This window comes from Hoplias malabaricus, chromosome 6, assembly GCF_029633855.1.
Source record: "Hoplias malabaricus isolate fHopMal1 chromosome 6, fHopMal1.hap1, whole genome shotgun sequence".
Taxonomy (NCBI): Eukaryota; Metazoa; Chordata; class Actinopteri; order Characiformes; family Erythrinidae; genus Hoplias; species Hoplias malabaricus.
Genome location: NC_089805.1, coordinates 44,918,534 through 44,936,149, shown reverse-complemented (window position 1 = coordinate 44,936,149; position 17,616 = coordinate 44,918,534). Strand labels below are relative to the sequence as shown.

General features: G+C 38.3%; 1 protein-coding gene and 1 long non-coding RNA gene across 2 annotated transcripts; one reads left to right on the top strand and one right to left on the bottom strand.

Moving 5' to 3' along the window:
- Positions 1–4,220: 4,220 nt before the first annotated feature.
- On the top strand, positions 4,221–5,636 carry LOC136700436 (uncharacterized). The gene is made up of 3 exons (XR_010803749.1): positions 4,221–4,307; positions 4,408–4,487; positions 5,050–5,636. It is a non-coding gene; the product is annotated as an uncharacterized lncRNA (long non-coding RNA).
- Positions 5,637–9,931: 4,295 nt separating this feature from the next.
- LOC136700234 (DNA-directed RNA polymerase subunit beta'') lies at positions 9,932–12,408 on the bottom strand. The gene is made up of 2 exons (XM_066675516.1): positions 10,071–12,408; positions 9,932–9,972 (listed from the first exon to the last, which is right to left on the bottom strand). Exons 1-2 carry the CDS (start codon positions 12,406–12,408, stop codon positions 9,932–9,934), a joined length of 2,379 nt encoding a protein of 792 aa, XP_066531613.1.
- Positions 12,409–17,616: the final 5,208 nt, after the last annotated feature.

Here is a 17,616-nt window from a genome sequence, read left to right as displayed (position 1 = left end):
TCATTTGAATTAGTTATTAATAAATAAATTAACATATGGTGAAATAGAAAAATCTCATTTTTAAAAATATTCTAAACAAAAATCTATTAGCTAATCATTGACACCAATAACAGAATGGACCTATATAAAAATCAGCAGTTTTGGCGGATAGACATTCTAACCTATTCACTCCCGCTTTGCGGAGGGATATGAAATGTAATAGTGATTCGCCATATAGCACTGAGATCACTTTTTGGAATATTCTGGAAATGGAGCTCAGGACGCTGACAACTGGAGATCTTATTAAGGAGCTAATTCAGTTTGGCATCGATGTTACTGAAGAGGAGGCAAATAAATTCAAAGGTGAGTGTATTTTGTGCAATGTTCATGGTGCTAATGCAACCATATTATATTTTTAATATTACTTCAAAGTGTTCTAGAATTTGAGAATTAAGGTAGTAATAGTTAATTTAATTGGCGAATGAGCGAAACTTAGCGGTAAAAATGTCGGTGGCTTGTTTGGTTTTTGCCACGCGGTCTTTGGTTGGTTCTCTTACGTTATCCACCCAAAGTGGAGCCATGCTATCACTAGCTAAGGTAGCGATAGATAGCGATAGCAAGTTAGCTTAGTGGTAACAGATACCGTTCCCGTTCTATGTTAGCACACAACATTTCAGTTGATATAAGATTAAATAACGGTCAGTTTTATCAAAAATAAAGCTTTGTACTTTAAAATTATCTTTAAAAATAACTTTGCTGTTTTCAGTGTTTAACTGAGCTTTGAAATATTTTTGGCGGCAACAAACGTTACTGAGGGGAGAGCGTTCAGGGGCGGGGGAGGGGGAGCTACATTTATTTAGACCAGTAAACTGAGGTACAAGAAGCAGCAAGACCTAGAAATGTTATTGTAATTAAGGAATTGATAACTGAAAAGTTCTCACGAGTCAATGACGTCTACTCAAGATGTTTCTTGAGTTTCTATTAAAATGTTTTTCTTTTACAATATGTAACGGGCTACACATACGCCGTCTGCAAGGGAAGGTGGCGAAAGGGAGAAGGACTGGGTTCCACCGCGGTGTTCAACCGACAGAGGGAATTCCATCTCCCAGTCTTTTGTGAAATCAATGTAATGAAAGCCTAGTTTCAGCTGCTTACTGGACGTGAGCAGTGGCTAGAGATAGACGCGAGCAATTTGGCTTTATTACAAAACGTGCAAAGCGGAAACGCGATAAAACAAGCCGAGACCAACCCCAAGAAATATAAAACGAGAAGCATAAAGAGAGAAACAGCGAGAATTCCGGACACGGAAAGACGAAATGGAAGAAAAACATCATGGCCGTTCCTCACATCAGTAAAGTTGTTAAAAAATACAGTTTAACACTGCGCTTTCCTGAAACAAACGCCGAGAGCTGCTGTAAGCACCTGCCCCCAGCGCTGCGCCTTTTCAAATACAGCCTATTAAAGCACATACCTAATATTGAACTGAGCATTTGTCTCGCTTTTATTTTTTTTAAAAACGTACTAGTAAAAAGATAATTGCAGATATCTCTAATTGGAGTTTTTACTAGTAAGAATGTAATTACGGATATGAGAGGGTGAAATTCAATGTAAGTGAATGGAGAATTATGACTAGACAGAATTACATTAAAGATATGTCCTCCTGTTAAGGTGACTAGTCAGAATTTAATTATGGATACATAGGTCGGTATTCTTACTAGTAAAAAATGTTGTAATTGATATCTGAAATGGGAGTTGTTACTAGTAAACTACATTAGAGGGATCTTAAACTAGAGTTCTTACTAGTAAAAATGGAGTTAGGACTTGTATCGCAGGTGTCATTTTAGGCTAAGTTGGCTTGCCATAGGTCTGTCAATAGCAAATAGGATAGCTAACTTAAATATACGATTGTGGCTAACCAAGGGCTAATTTACATAGAACTATGATTATATTAATTATTTACTCACTTAATAAATTGCACAATAGGCTTTGTTCTGTAGCTTGCTTAAGCTGCATTTTAGCCTAAATGCTATGTGTCAGTCAAATTTTGATTTTAGTTCTATAGATGTTAGATACCCAGAAATATCATTTTGATCCGTCTGTTTGTGTTGTTTACCCATGGTGTCATAAATATCGTTTATGTTTAAACGTTTGAGGATTTCTGTTTGTTTCATTTTTTTTTTCTTTCCCCATGATAGACAATGACGTAGATGGAGAAGCAGTTGACTGTGGTCTCACGGAGTCGATGATTTCATATCTCTTCGAGGGCTCTTTCAAAAAACAAGCCAAATTTCACCGTTTTGTAAAAGAGTCAAAGGAAATAGTGACTTTAACCATTGAACCAGTGTCATTAGAGAGTCATTTGCAGTCCTCAGTTGGACCAAGGCATGTGTTTGTAAATTTATTTGTATTTATGAACCACAAATATTGGTTGATGGGGTGGGAAAAATGGTAAAAATACATCTATCAGCAAAATGTGGAAACAACAAAGTAGTGTTACTTAAAAAAAAAAAAAATGAATACACAAATTTCACATATCACAGCTTGCAGTTGGGATTTGTTTTTAAAGACTGACATACCTATTGTGTGTTTCCATGTACAGAGTGTGATTTATCTGTTATTTTCTTGTTTATTACAGGCCATCAGCCACTTTTCCTGCCATTTTTGTTGTTCCAAAATTCCCTAGATTTCTTCAGACAAAACTGGACAAAAAAGAGGCTTGGAATATTGTGTCTTCGGATCGCCACAAAATTATAAGAACTCTGTATGAGAGCATGGCTCAATACAGCATGTAGGTATTTTAGCATACACTAAGTAGTCTAAGGTCTTATTGTTATTAGTTCACTACAGTTTATAAACTTGAATAGTTTTAAATTATGCTTCACAGGTATCCATCTACAAATGAGTATGTGCAAGTATGTAAAGCTCTGATTTTGAAGTACCCTTTTCTGAAGGACAAAGGGGAATGGATATGTGAGTCTAATAGTGGATTTAATCTTGTACTTGTATTTTTTTTTATACTTGTTTTTGAGTAATTCAGTTTGGAAGCACATTTTTCTTTTCTTACAGCACACGTGGCACATGTCTCTGAAACGGAAGTTCAAATTTGAGCGGGTTCCACTGGTAGATGATGAAGAAGTTAAAATAATTAAACAGAGGTTTAGCCATTCAAAGAAACCCCACCAACCTGAAGCAAGCAATTGCAAACGAACTGAGAGGCCCTTGGTGAGAGACGCATGTTCTCTAATTTCTTGAACAGAGACAATTAATTGTAGCGAAAGGTGGAGACAAGTAAAGTCAGTGTCTTGGATATGGGCTTTGTGTGGACTAATTTACAACTTGTCTATAAATGACTTGGATGATTGTCAAAAAATGAAATACTACAAGCAGTAATAAGTGCTTGATGACAAAATGAAAAACATCTTCAGGTTGTCAGATCTAGCTTTAGTTTTAGTATTTTATGGATCACACTTCTTTTGCAATTTATGTACGGTTTAATTGGGTTAGCTATTTTGATGTGCAACTGGCTTATGACCTTGATAAACTACCAACTAACCAACCATTACAAGTTGGTGTGTTCTGTTTCGTTTAAAACGCTGCTTTTACTTCATGCAGGGATACAGACTTAAGGGTATTTTATGGCTGGTTACCTACTAAAGACTCAAGGCTCCTCTCAGGCTTGCTCCCTAGTGACTCAAGTTTCAACTCAGACTCAGATGAACCAGTTGTTGAACTATGCAAGAGATGAAAATATGAAACTGAAAGGGCTTAGAAAATAGGTCAGTGACATTGCATTTTTGTTGTCAGTTCACTTATTTCTCTCTGTGTATACCAGGATATTAATGCTATTGGGGAGGATGAAACCTCAATAGACAGACATGTGAAAGTCCTGCAGGACCAATACAGAAGGACACAGCCAGATGCTCACATTGTAGAAGAGCGAATGAGAAGGACATTTGTCTGGAGAAGGAATGAGATTGCTGGTGGGATGACTGTGAAGGATGCCGTCAACAAATACCCATTTCTTAGAAGTCCACATGGAGTCAGTGTAAACTTATTTAATGTTTATCTAAATGTTTAGTTGCTCATAAAGCACTTTGAAAATGTATATTAAAATATATGATTAACTTCTGATTTAGTTTTTTTGTTTGTCTAATTATAGTTGCATCAGGAAATGGGTCGCCTTCATAAAGCAATGAATGTGTGCTGCCGTTTTCAAGTTGGCTTTGACCATATTATGTCCAGTGTGCTTAGACTGGCTCAAGGAAAATCACCCTTAGCAAAACTGCACAAAGAAGCAAGAGAAGATGCACTCACTGAGGATCTTCCGGGTAAGGGCTCTTTAAATGTAGTTTTTATCTCAATTTTTTTTTAAGATACCTAATTTATTTACTTTTCTTATCATTTGTTTTAATTGATGCACTTTTTTAGGGATTGATTTCCGAGCTGCCCTTCTGATGTTGCCGGCCTTGTTTAGGGAGAAACTTGACAGTTACATCATGCTTGGAGAGGTGAGGTGGTTTCTTTTCTTTTATGACATTGTATATGATGTTATGCTTTGTAAATTCAGGTAATGTTTTTACACTGTTTTACTGGTGGTTGATATGAATGTCAAATTGTTAGAATTTCCAAGCTTTGTGTCAAAGATTTTTTATTTACCTCCAGTTTTGTCTGATCTATCATTCTATATCAGTAAAAAAAATAGCTTAATCTGTGCAATCACTAAGTTTTTCTTCAGGCAATGCATGTTCCTAAGTCAAATACAGATTGTGATCTCCATGCTTAAAAGTTTACAAAACCAAAATTAACTTTTATAATTTTGTAATTATTAAAACACATTTATGTTCCCCCTTCCTCTTTACTTTTTATAAAGAAGTTAAAAGAATATAATATTAATAATCTCTCATAATTTCATAGCTTTGTCTGTTGTTCCATGTTTTGGGAAGGTGTAAAAGCCTCCTAGGAGCATTTGTTGACCAAACATATAGTTGGTATTGTGAAAAATAGATTGCACAGTTATTTTTTATGTATAATTTTGACTGAAAAACAATTACAGTGTTTGTACTCTTTTAGGGTGAGCCATCATCACCATATCCAACAGTTCAGGTACCAGACGTCACTGAGTGGACATCTGTCTTCACTAGAAGAGTCACTGCAGTGGTCAAAGTTGATGGTTTGGAGGTCTGCCGAGCTAGCGGTGTGGATGAAGGCGCTCTTTCAGCATTTTGTGCTTATTATGTGTTCAACATGGCATACCCGCCTCATTTGAAGAATACTCTGGTGTTCATTCAGAAGTATGTCCTGAAAATATCTGAGAATGGGGACAAGCCTCTGCCTACAACAGTGACTAGACTAATCAACCTTTTATAGTAATCCCTGCCAACCATTCCTCGTCCGTTTTGCTGTCCCAAATGCTCTCGGAGAGTGTTTACGCTTGTTAAATTAATTCAGCATATTGGTCTTATTCATGCGCATGAAGCAAATTTTACAATAACCTGTGGCATTAATGACTGTCCAAGAATATTTTCAAAGTATGAGTCTTTTAGACGACATGTGTACCGCAACCATAAGCACACAGTATTACCATTAGATACTGAAGATGAGTCACAGGTTCCAGTTAATGAGGAGGAAAGATCTAAAGGTGTTGCAAGTCCTTCTCCAGCTCCAAATATGAATGAACTGTTGTTGCAGTTTAGAGAGAACCTTATTTCATTCATTTTGAAATGCAGAGAGAAGAATCATTTTCCACAGTCCGTGCAGCAGGAATTACTTGAGGATGTTAATTTTTTGTTTACTTTTTTTAAGGAGAACTATGATGCATTTCTCACATATCACCTTGAGAAAAATGGCTTTAATATTGCAGCATGTTCTGAATTCCAGGAAGTTCTACAGTCCCCTGACTTTTTTTCAGAGGCTTCGAAACATATTAGGTCACCATATATGTTTAAAGAGTATTGTAAATCATAATTTGAGATGACTGAACCTGTAGAGTACATGCTAAGAGACTCAAGTGGTCATAAGGTTGGAAGTTATTCCTATGTTCCTATTTGTGATGTGCTGAGTAAATACTGCTCTCATGAAGATGTTTGGGACTGTCTGCAAACTGAGCTAAAAAGTAAAAAGGATGAATATGTTCTGACAGATTATCGGGATGGCATTTATTTTAGGGAACACAAATTCTTTGCAGACCACCCCCAAGCTCTTAGGTTACATTTTTATGAAGATGAATTTGAAGTGTGTAATCCACTAGGCTCCAAGCGCAATAAGCACAAACTTTGTGCAATTTATTATACTGTTGGGAATATGGGTCCAAAGTATTGCTCACAGGTTAAACATATTCATTTAGCTTTACTTGTTCGCTATTGCCATGTTAAACAGTTTGGGTTAGAAGATATTTTAAAACCGTTATTAAATGATCTTAAAAAGCTTGCAATTGAAGGGTTTAGTGTAAGTGTTAATGGGGTGGATAAAGCTGTTCATGCAGCAGTGGCTGTTATATCTGCTGATAACCTTTCGTCACACATGATAGGTGGGTTTAGCATGTCCTTTAATGTGGGAAGAATATGTCGGTACTGTATGGCTACTCATTCTGACATTAAATGTAAATTCAATGAATCTGAATTTGTTCTGAGAAACACTGATGTCCACAGATACCATTTAGAGTGCATAGAACAAAATCCAGAAGACAAAGCAACATATGGAGTTCAAGGTGCCTGTCCTTTTGACCAGTTGGACTACTTTGATGTTACAAGATCACTACCACCAGATGTTATGCATGATTTTTTAGAAGGTATAATACCATTGGTGTTATGGCTTGTTTTAAGTAAAGCTAACGAGGAAAAGCACATAACTATCAAAGAATTTAATGAAGAGCTGATGAAAATGTCGTTTGAACAAAATGATAGAACCAACAAACCTGTACCTCTCTCAGAAAAACTGCTTCAGGGTTCTGGTTTTGTAGGATCTGCTTCACAGAAATGGTGTTTATTCCGTTTGATTCCTTTCTTAGTAGCACACAGGATCCCTGAAGATAGTAGCTATTGGCGCATCTATTTGTTATGTCGTGAGATTGCTGACATTGTCATGGCCCCATCTGTTAAAAAAGAATGTCTTCTATTTCTTGACCAGTTAGTTTCTGAGTTTTTGTTAGGCATGAAAGAACAGTTTGGTAATGTTATAACGCCAAAATGTCATTATTTGATTCATTACTCTCGCCTGATGTTGTCATATGGGCCCTTGCGATCCTTGTGGTGTATGAGATTTGAAGGCAAGCATCAGTATTTTAAACAAGTAGCTAGTAATTGTAGGAATTTTGTCAACATTTCCTCCACTTTAAGTAATTGTCATCAGTATAAGCAGTGCTGGGAGTTTTTTTCTGTTAATATGTTAGGAGAGTATGAGAAAGTTACTGGAAATAGTGTGAGCATACCGTTTAGAGCTCTGCCTTCAGCTCTACAGGAGTCCCTCAGTATGTGTGAGAAGTATAGTGATGTGAATTTTGAAGATATAACACTCCAGCGTGTAACAGAAGTTGTGATTAACAATGTAAAGTACTGTGTAAAAGATGTGTTTGCTGTTGGCCATATGCACTCAGAAGAAATTCCGTTGTTTTTTCAAATTAAGTATATTGTTAACATTGACACAGACTGGGCATTGTGTGGAAAGTTGTTAATTCCAGTTTCCTTCTGTTATCACTATTATTCATACTGGGTGAAATGTGATGCTGACTGGACTGTCCTTTCCCCAGGTGATGAGGTTGACTACCAGGCACTTGATACATACATTGTTGAGGACAGATTATATGTGAACCCTAGATACTCCTGCTGAAAAAAAAAATGTTCAAACCTTGTGAACTGATAAAACAATGTTAGAGTTTGCTGTGTTGTGTTGCAATATTTTACTGTTTCTGAGCTATGTTTAAAGGACACTTTAATGAATGATATATGAATAAAAATGATGGTCCTATGTTTCTTTAGTAAAGAAAATGCTTATTTTATAGAACCCTGAACATTGAAGAACATTTAGTGTGATTCAAGTGTTCTTTCTATCTATCACACATTCTCCATCTATCTGAAGAACCCTCTCATGATGCAAAGAAACCTTGAATCATGCTAAAGGTTCTTCAAATGTTCAGGGTTCTATATAGAACCATTTGCTTCACTAAAGGGCCTATTAGAACTGCTATTTTAGTGTTAATTTAAAACAAAGTGTTATATTGGCGTTTCAACAAATATATTTACCATAGCTCCTGTTTAATGGAAACTTTTACTGCAGTGACTGGTTTTATCTGATTTATTAAAACCAATACAATGTTTGTGTAGTTGGTTTTATTAGTTTTTTGTCTTTACTGCATACAAATGAAATGATTCTCTTGGCCATATTGCCAATAATGTGTGATTTTTAAAAAATTATTATTAATATTGTATTCTGTAATGAAACAAAAACAATAGATAAGTATGGAATAAGTTATTAAAACGTATTGTTGAATCAATAAAAATTGCAAGTTTATCTTCTGTAATTTTAATGCCTAAAAGAAAATGGTGTAATGTGAAAGTACAGTTTTGACCCCTAAAGGAACAAAATGGCTTTGTCACTGGAGTTGTACCCTAACGAGTCAAATTTGTAACTTTTCTTGGGGGTACATTTTTGTACCATTACTGTAGGGTACATGTTTGTTCTTTAAAGTACATTTTTGCCTCTTAAAAGGTACAAAATTATATGGTACAATTAAGTTCCTTTACTCAAGGTACAGAAGATGTCCACTTGAGGGTACCACCCCAGTGACAAGTGTTTGTACCCTGAAAGGTACAATTTGGTATCTTTTTTTCTGAGAGTGTGGGGTCATTGATCTTGTATATCAGGTGGTTTCTAATGTAGTTGCTATTGTTATTTAGGTGGTTGATAAGGTGTCACTGGTGGTCCCTAGAGTCATTACTACCGCATTTCAGGTGGTTGCTAGGGTAGTTGCTAATGTATTTCAGGTAGCTGCTAAGGTGTCGCAGGGGATTGCTGAATGTTTGCTGTTAAGAGGGGGTGTTGCTAATGTGTTTCTAGGTGTACGATGTTTTATCCCTTTTGGGTGCCATGTTGGCTGCCAAGGTACTGTGGGGGGTTGCTAAGATGCCAGTTAGTTGCATTGTCTATGGTTATAGTATGTTAAAGTGTTTTATGGCTGTTGCTATGGTATTGCAGGAGCATATGATAGCAGTTACTATGATATTTCAGGTGGTTGCTAAACTGCTAAAAACAGTTTTGTGTTGTGGTTGTTCAGCCTGACAGAGAACCTGTGGTATGCAAATGGTTCTATAAACACAACATGGCTACTGGACATTCAATACCCCATTCGATATTTCTTCTGAGGTCATTACAGTTCTACTCCTCTGGGAAGACTGTTTAATGGAACTCCATCACGCCAGAGAACAGGCCCAATGCTCCACAGACCAGAGCTGGGCAGGGTGGCCTTAGGCTCATGTGCAGCAGCTCCAGAGCATTGTGTGACATTTATTTCTATAGAGTATGTCCACTGTGTGTGTGCAGATCTATCTCTCTCATTAAGACACTCTTCTCTGTGTGTAGGGAGAGAAGAGCATCCTGTTCCACAAGATGGATGCGCTGAACACAAAGAGATATTTCTCCTACAGTGTGAGTGTGTTTGAGAGCAAGTGTTTGCCCAAGCCCTCGCTCCTCCTCTCAGAAACCATCCTCCCTCTCTCCGCGGTTGTGGGGGTTCTGCTGACCCTCGGCCTGATGACCTCTAAACTGCAGCAGGTCAAACTCCTGACCTTTGAGCAGTTCTTCACCCAGAGAGCAGACCTGAGGGTCAAACACCTGCACCAAAAAATACTCCAGAAACGGCTCCAACAGAACCAACTGGACTTGGACCGTGCCTGCTTCCAGAGCCTGAGGAAAGATGTGAGACTCGGTACCAAATAATGCATAGTACATACTGAGTAACTCATAGTAGACGCTGAATAACTCGTAGTAGATGCTGAATATCTCAAAGAACAAGCTGAATAGCTCGTAGTAGACGCTGAATATCTCATAGTACAAACTGAATAACTCATAGTAGATGCTGAATATCTCATAGTACAAACTGAATAACTCGTAGTAGACGATGAATAACTCGTAGTAGATGCTGAATATCTCATAGTACAAACTGAATAACTCGTAGTAGATGCTGAATAACTCGTAGTAGGTGCTGAATATCTCATAGTACAAACTGAATAACTCGTAGTAGATGCTGAATAACTCGTAGTAGACGATGAATAACTCGTAGTAGATGCTGAATATCTCATAGTACAAACTGAATAACTCATAGTAGACGATGAATAACTCGTAGTAGATGCTGAATATCTCATAGTACAAACTGAATAACTCATAGTAGATGCTGAATAACTCGTAGTAGGTGCTGAATATCTCATAGTACAAACTGAATAACTCGTAGTAGATGCTGAATATCTCATAGTACAAACTGAATAACTCGTAGTAGATGCTGAATAACTCGTAGTAGATGCTGAATATCTCAAAGAACAAGCTGAATAGCTCGTAGTAGACGCTGAATAGCTCGTAGTAGACGCTGAATATCTCATAGTACAAACTGAATAACTCGTAGTAGACGCTGAATAACTCGTAGTAGATGCTGAATATCTCAAAGAACAAGCTGAATAGCTCGTAGTAGACGCTGAATAGCTCGTAGTAGACGCTGAATATCTCATAGTACAAACTGAATAACTCATAGTAGATGCTGAATAACTCGTAGTAGGTGCTGAATATCTCATAGTACAAACTGAATAACTCGTAGTAGATGCTGAATAACTCGTAGTAGACGATGAATGACTCGTAGTAGATGCTGAATATCTCATAGTACAAACTGAATAACTCGTAATAGACGCTGAATAACTCGTAATTGATGCTGAATAACTCGTAGTAGGTGCTGAATATCTCATAGTACAAACTGAATAACTCGTAGTAGATGCTGAATAACTCGTAGTAGACGATGAATAACTCAAAGTAGGTGCTGAATATCTCATAGTACAAACTGAATAACTCATAGTAGGTGCTGAATAACTCATAGTAGATGCTGAATATCTCATAGTACAAACTGAATAACTCGTAGTAGACGCTGAATAACTCGTAGTAGACGCTGAATAACTCGTAGTAGGTGCTGAATATCTCATAGTACAAACTGAATAACTCGTAGTAGATGCTGAATAACTCGTAGTAGGTGCTGAATATCTCATAGTACAAACTGAATAACTCGTAGTAGATGCTGAATAACTCATAGTAGACGATGAATAACTCAAAGTAGGTGCTGAATATCTCATAGTACAAACTGAATAACTCGTAGTAGATGCTGAATAACTCGTAGTAGATGCTGAATAACTCATAGTAGATGCTGAATAACTCGTAGTAGGTGCTGAATATCTCATAGTACAAACTGAATAACTCGTAGTAGATGCTGAATAACTCGTAGTAGATGCTGAATATCTCATAGTACAAACTGAATAACTCGTAGTAGACGCTGAATATCTCATAGTACAAACTGAATAGCTCGTAGTAGACGCTGAATAGCTCGTAGTAGACGCTGAATAACTCATAGTAGACGCTGAATATCTCATAGTACAAACTGAATAACTCGTAGTAGACGCTGAATAACTCGTAGTAGACGCTGAATATCTCATAGTACAAACTGAATAGCTCGTAGTAGACGCTGAATAGCTCGTAGTAGACGCTGAATAGCTCGTAGTAGACGCTGAATAACTCATAGTAGACGCTGAATAACTCATAGTAGACGCTGAATATCTCATAGTACAAACTGAATAACTCGTAGTAGATGCTGAATAACTCGTAGTAGACGATGAATAACTCGTAGTAGATGCTGAATATCTCATAGTACAAACTGAATAACTCGTAGTAGGTGCTGAATATCTCATAGTACAAACTGAATAACTCGTAGTAGACGATGAATAACTCGTAGTAGATGCTGAATATCTCATAGTACAAACTGAATAACTCATAGTAGATGCTGAATAACTCGTAGTAGATGCTGAATATCTCATAGTACAAACTGAATAACTCATAGTAGATGCTGAATAACTCGTAGTAGGTGCTGAATATCTCATAGTACAAACTGAATAACTCGTAGTAGATGCTGAATATCTCATAGTACAAACTGAATAACTCATAGATGCTGAATAATTCGTAGTAGATGCTGAATATCTCATAGTACAAACTGAATAACTCATAGTAGATGCTGAATAACTCGTAGTAGACGATGAATAACTCGTAGTAGATGCTGAATATCTCATAGTACAAACTGAATAACTCATAGTAGATGCTGAATAACTCGTAGTAGATGCTGAATATCTCATAGTACAAACTGAATAACTCATAGTAGACGATGAATAACTTGTAGTAGATGCTGAATCTCATAGTACAAACTGAATAACTCGTAGTAGACGCTGAATAACTCGTAGATGCCGAATATCTCATAGTACAAACTGAAAAACTCGTAGTAGACGCTGAATAACTCGTAGTAGATGCTGAATATCTCGTAGTACAAACTGAATAACTCGTAGTAGATGCTGAATATCTCATAGTACAAACTGAATAACTCGTATTAGACGCTGAATAGCTCATAGTAGACGCTGAATAACATAGTAGACGCTGAATATCTCATAGTACAAACTGAATAACTCGTAGTAGACGCTGAATAGCTCGTAGTAGACGCTGAATAGCTCGTAGTAGACGCTGAATATCTGATAGTACAAACTGAATAACTCGTAGTAGAAGCTGAATAGCTCATAGTAGAAGCTGAATAGCTCATAGTAGACGCTGAATAGCTCATAGTAGACGCTGAATAACTCATAGTACAAACTGAATAACTCATAGTAGATGCTGAATATCTCATAGTACAAACTGAATAACTTGTAGTAGACGCTGAATAACTCGTAGTAGACGCTGAATATCTCATAGTACAAACTGAATAACTCGTAGTAGACGCTGAATATCTCATAGTACAAACTGAATAACTCGTAGTAGACGCTGAATATCTCATAGTACAAACTGAATAACTCGTAGTAGACGCTGAATAACTCATAGTAGACGCTGAATATCTCATAGTACAAACTGAGTAACTCGTAGTAGACGCTGAATAACTCATAGTACACACTAAATAACTCGTAGTAGATGCTGAATATCTCATAGTACAAACTGAATAACTCAGTACACACTAAATAACTCGTAGTAGATGCTGAATATCTCATAGTACAAACTGAATATCTCATAGTAGACGCTGAATATCTCCTAGTAGACGCTGAATATCTCATAGTACAAACTGAATAACTCGTAGTAGACGCTGAATAACTCATAGTACAAACTGAGTAACTCGTAGTAGACGCTGAATAACTCATAGTACACACTAAATAACTCGTAGTAGATGCTGAATATCTCATAGTACAAACTGAATAACTCAGTACACACTAAATAACTCGTAGTAGATGCTGAATAACTCATAGTAGACGCTGAATAACTCATAGTAGACGCTGAATATCTCATAGTACAAACTGAATAACTCGTAGTAGACGCTGAATAACTCGTAGTAGGTGCTGAATATCTCATAGTACAAACTGAATAACTCGTAGTAGATGCTGAATATCTCATAGTACAAACTGAATATCTCATAGTACAAACTGAATAACTCGTAGTAGATGCTGAATATCTCATACCGTGTTTCCCCGATAGTAAGACACCCCCGATTGTAAGACGCAGTGTGGGTTTTAGGGGGGTCGGCTAATGTAAGACGTACCCCGAAAGTAAGACATAGTAAACTGTACGTTGGAAAAATATAAGCCATAGTACCGGTACCTTTTGCTGCATTAACTGCGGGATGCGGACGGATCTGGAGCGGAATGAGCGGAGGGATGTGGAGGCCGCGGGAGCAGCAGTAATGTTGTCCGTGGTCCAACACGCAGCCTCAGTGCCCTCATGTGCAGCCGCTGGTGGCCGCTCTGATTGGCATGGCCATGGTTGTCATGGAATAAATCTGTTTTATCTTCCAGTATAACATATTCAAACTGTTCGTTCTTACCGTTTTTCATTGTTTTACATGTTATACATGGAAATACCGTCATGATACGGTTGTAACAAGACATTCTTGGCACTTGCTTTTATAAAACTGTTTTATGGTGAATACCATACTGTTCAGGTTGTTAATAAATGTTAATTTTATGGTTAAAACAAAAATCGACATTTTTTACCAATATAAGACATACTCCGAAAGTAAGACATAGTGGGACTTTCGGGGGTAAAAAGAATGTAAGACACTGTCTTACTTTAGGGGAAACACGGTTGTACAAACTGAATATCTCATAGTACAAACTGAATAACTCGTAGTAGGCGCTGAATAACTCACAGATGCTGAATAACTCATAGTACAAGCTGAATAACTCACAGATGCTGAATAACTCATAGTACAAACTGAATAACTCACAGATGCTGAATAACTCATAGTACAAACTGAATAACTCACAGATGCTGAATAACTCATAGTACAAACTGAATAACTCACAGATGCTGAATAACTCATAGTACAAACTGAATAACTCATAGTAGATGCTGAATAACTCAGCAGACACTAAAACATTAATTGAAACCTTGATACAATTAACAATGTTTCAGAATGTTGTCTCTCTCTCTCTCTGTGTGTGTGTGGTGGCGGTGGCGGCGTTCCAGGTGAAGTTCTGGTTTCCGATAATGGATTTCGGTTCTGGAAGATAGAGATTTTCACAGCGACATCAGTAGAGTACACTGACCAGCAGCAGCTCTAACCCAACCTGCATCAATGTGTCTCAGCAGGACATGCATCAGATTCATTAAACTGGAAAAACTGGTCAGCTACAAGTACACGAGAGGGATTTCTAATAGAGTCAGGGTATAACAGAGGGGTGTCCAATAGAGTCAGGGTATAACAGAGGGGTGTCCAATAGAGTCAGGGTATAACAGAGGGGTGTCCAATAGAGTCAGGGTATAACAGAGGGGTGTCCAATAGAGTCAGGGTATAACAGAGGGGTGTCCAATAGAGTCAGGGCATAACAGAGGGGTGTCCAATAGAGTCAGGGCATAACAGAGGGGTGTCCAATAGAGTCAGGGCATAACAGAGGGGTTTCCAATAGAGTCAGGGCATAACAGAGGGGTGTCCAATAGAGTCAGGGTATAACAGAGGGGTGTCCAATAGAGTCAGGGTATAACAGAGGGGTTTCTAATAGAGTCAGGGTAACAGAGGGGTTTCTAATAGAGTCAGGGTATAACAGAGGGGTTTCTAATAGAGTCAGGGTATAACAGAGGGGTGTCCAATAGAGTCAGGGTATAACAGAGGGGTGTCCAATAGAGTCAGGGTATAACAGAGGGGTGTCCAATAGAGTCAGGGTATAACAGAGGGGTGTCCAATAGAGTCAGGGTATAACAAAGGGGTGTCCAATAGAGTCAGGGCATAACAGAGGGGTTTCCAATAGAGTCAGGGCATAACAGAGGGGTTTCCAATAGAGTCAGGGCATAACAGAGGGGTGTCCAATAGAGTCAGGGCATAACAGAGGGGTGTCCAATAGAGTCAGGGCATAACAGAGGGGTGTCCAATAGAGTCAGGGCATAACAGAGGGGTGTCCAATAGAGTCAGGGTATAACAGAGGGGTGTCCAATAGAGTCAGGGTATAACAGAGGGGTTTCTAATAGAGTCAGGGTATAAAAGAGGGGTTTCTAATAGAGTCAGGGTAACAGAGGGGTTTCTAATAGAGTCAGGGTATAACAGAGGGGTTTCTAATAGAGTCAGGGTAAACAGAGGGGTTTCTAAAAGAGTCAGGGTATAAGAGAGGGGTGTCCAATAGAGTCAGGGTATAAGAGAGGGGTGTCCAATAGAGTCAGGGTATAAGAGAGGGGTGTCCAATAGAGTCAGGGTATAAGAGAGGGGTGTCCAATAGAGTCAGGTTATCAGAGGGGTTTCTAATAGAGTCAGGGTATAAGAGAGGGGTTTCTAATAGTCAGGGTATAACAGAGGGGTTTCTAATAGAGTCAGGGTATAACAGAGGGGTGTCTAATAGAGTGGTTTCTAATAGAGTCAGGGTGTAACGGGTTTCAAATAGAGTCAGCGTATAACAGAGGGGTTTCAAATAGAGTCAGGGTATAACAGAGGGGTTTCAAATAGAGTCAGGGTGTAACAGAGGGGTTTCAAATAGAGTCAGGGTATAACAGAGGGGTTTCTAATAGAGTCAGGGTATAAGAGAAGGGTTTCTAATAGAGTCAGGGTATAAGAGAGGGGTTTCAAATAGAGTCAGGGTATAAGAGAGGGGTTTCTAATAGAGTCAGGGTATAACAGAGGGGTTTCTAATAGAGTCAGGGTATAAGAGAGGGGTTTCTAATAGAGTCAGGGTATAACAGAGGGGTTTCTAATAGAGTCAGGGTATAACAGAGGGGTTTTTAATAGAGTCAGGGTATAACAGAGGGGTTTCTAATAGAGTCAGGGTATAAGAGAGGGGTTTCAAATAGAGTCAGGGTATAACAGAGGGGTTTCAAATAGAGTCAGGGTGTAACAGAGGGGTTTCAAATAGAGTCAGGGTATAACAGAGGGGTTTCTAATAGAGTCAGGGTATAAGAGAAGGGTTTCTAATAGAGTCAGGGTATAAGAGAGGGGTTTCAAATAGAGTCAGGGTATAAGAGAGGGGTTTCTAATAGAGTCAGGGTATAACAGAGGGGTTTCTAATAGAGTCAGGGTATAAGAGAGGGGTTTCTAATAGAGTCAGGGTATAACAGAGGGGTTTCTAATAGAGTCAGGGTATAACAGAGGGGTTTCTAATAGAGTCAGGGTATAAGAGAGGGGTTTCTAATAGAGTCAGGGTATAACAGAGGGGTTTCTAATAGAGTCGGGGTATAAGAGAGGGGTTTCTAATAGAGTCAGGGTATAAGAGAAGAGTTTCTAATAAAGTGGCCCGCTACAAGGGATGGGAAACTTGCATTTGTTCTTTTCAGCTGAATAGTTTTAAATGACCACAGTGCTGAGAGAATATGGAGATTGCTTTGATGTTCCTTTGAAGTTCTGATGATTCGATGTGGTGCTGCTCCTAGAGTCACTTCAGCCTCCATCTAGATTCTTTATTTCTCTTTGAATTCTTAGTGTACTTTATTATTAAAAGGCTTAATTTTAATTGCTTTTACAAAGTTTCATCTTTTAACTACTGTAATTTTCCCGTCCTGTTTTGTAAAGCACTTTGAACTGCCATTGTGTACAAAACCTGCTCTATAAATAAACCCACCTTGCCTTCAGATCTCGTCCTGCCTCGTTTGTCCATTTCCTGCCCTGCTCTCACTTCTCCACAGCTCTATTCCAGCGGTGTACTGTAAACCAGTCTAACTAAACGCGGTGATTAACAACTCCCGGGTGGTTGCTACGGTTCACCATTCGGATTCTATGCAGCGTAGGCCCCTTGTCTAGTTCGTCCACCCAAGGCGCAAAGTCTGTGGGGTCAGAGAGTGGGTAGAAGTTGAGGAACAGCAGGAGGAGTGTGCTCCAGCCTACCTTCCTCCACGTCCTGTTGGAAAGAGAGCTGCTCTAGGGCGGGGAAGGGGAATGGAGACGTGTTCTACACTTGA

What these genes read in the sequence shown, in the direction of transcription:
- LOC136700234 (XM_066675516.1), bottom strand. Translation starts at nt 12,408, where the DNA reads ATGAGATTCAGCATCTACTACAAGTTATTCATCGTCTACTATGAGTTA. An exon ending in CGTCTACTACGAGTTATTCA is followed by an intron (nt 9,973 to 10,070) that starts GTTTGTACTATG and finishes TTGTTCTTTGAG; the next exon opens with ATATTCAGCATCTACTACGA.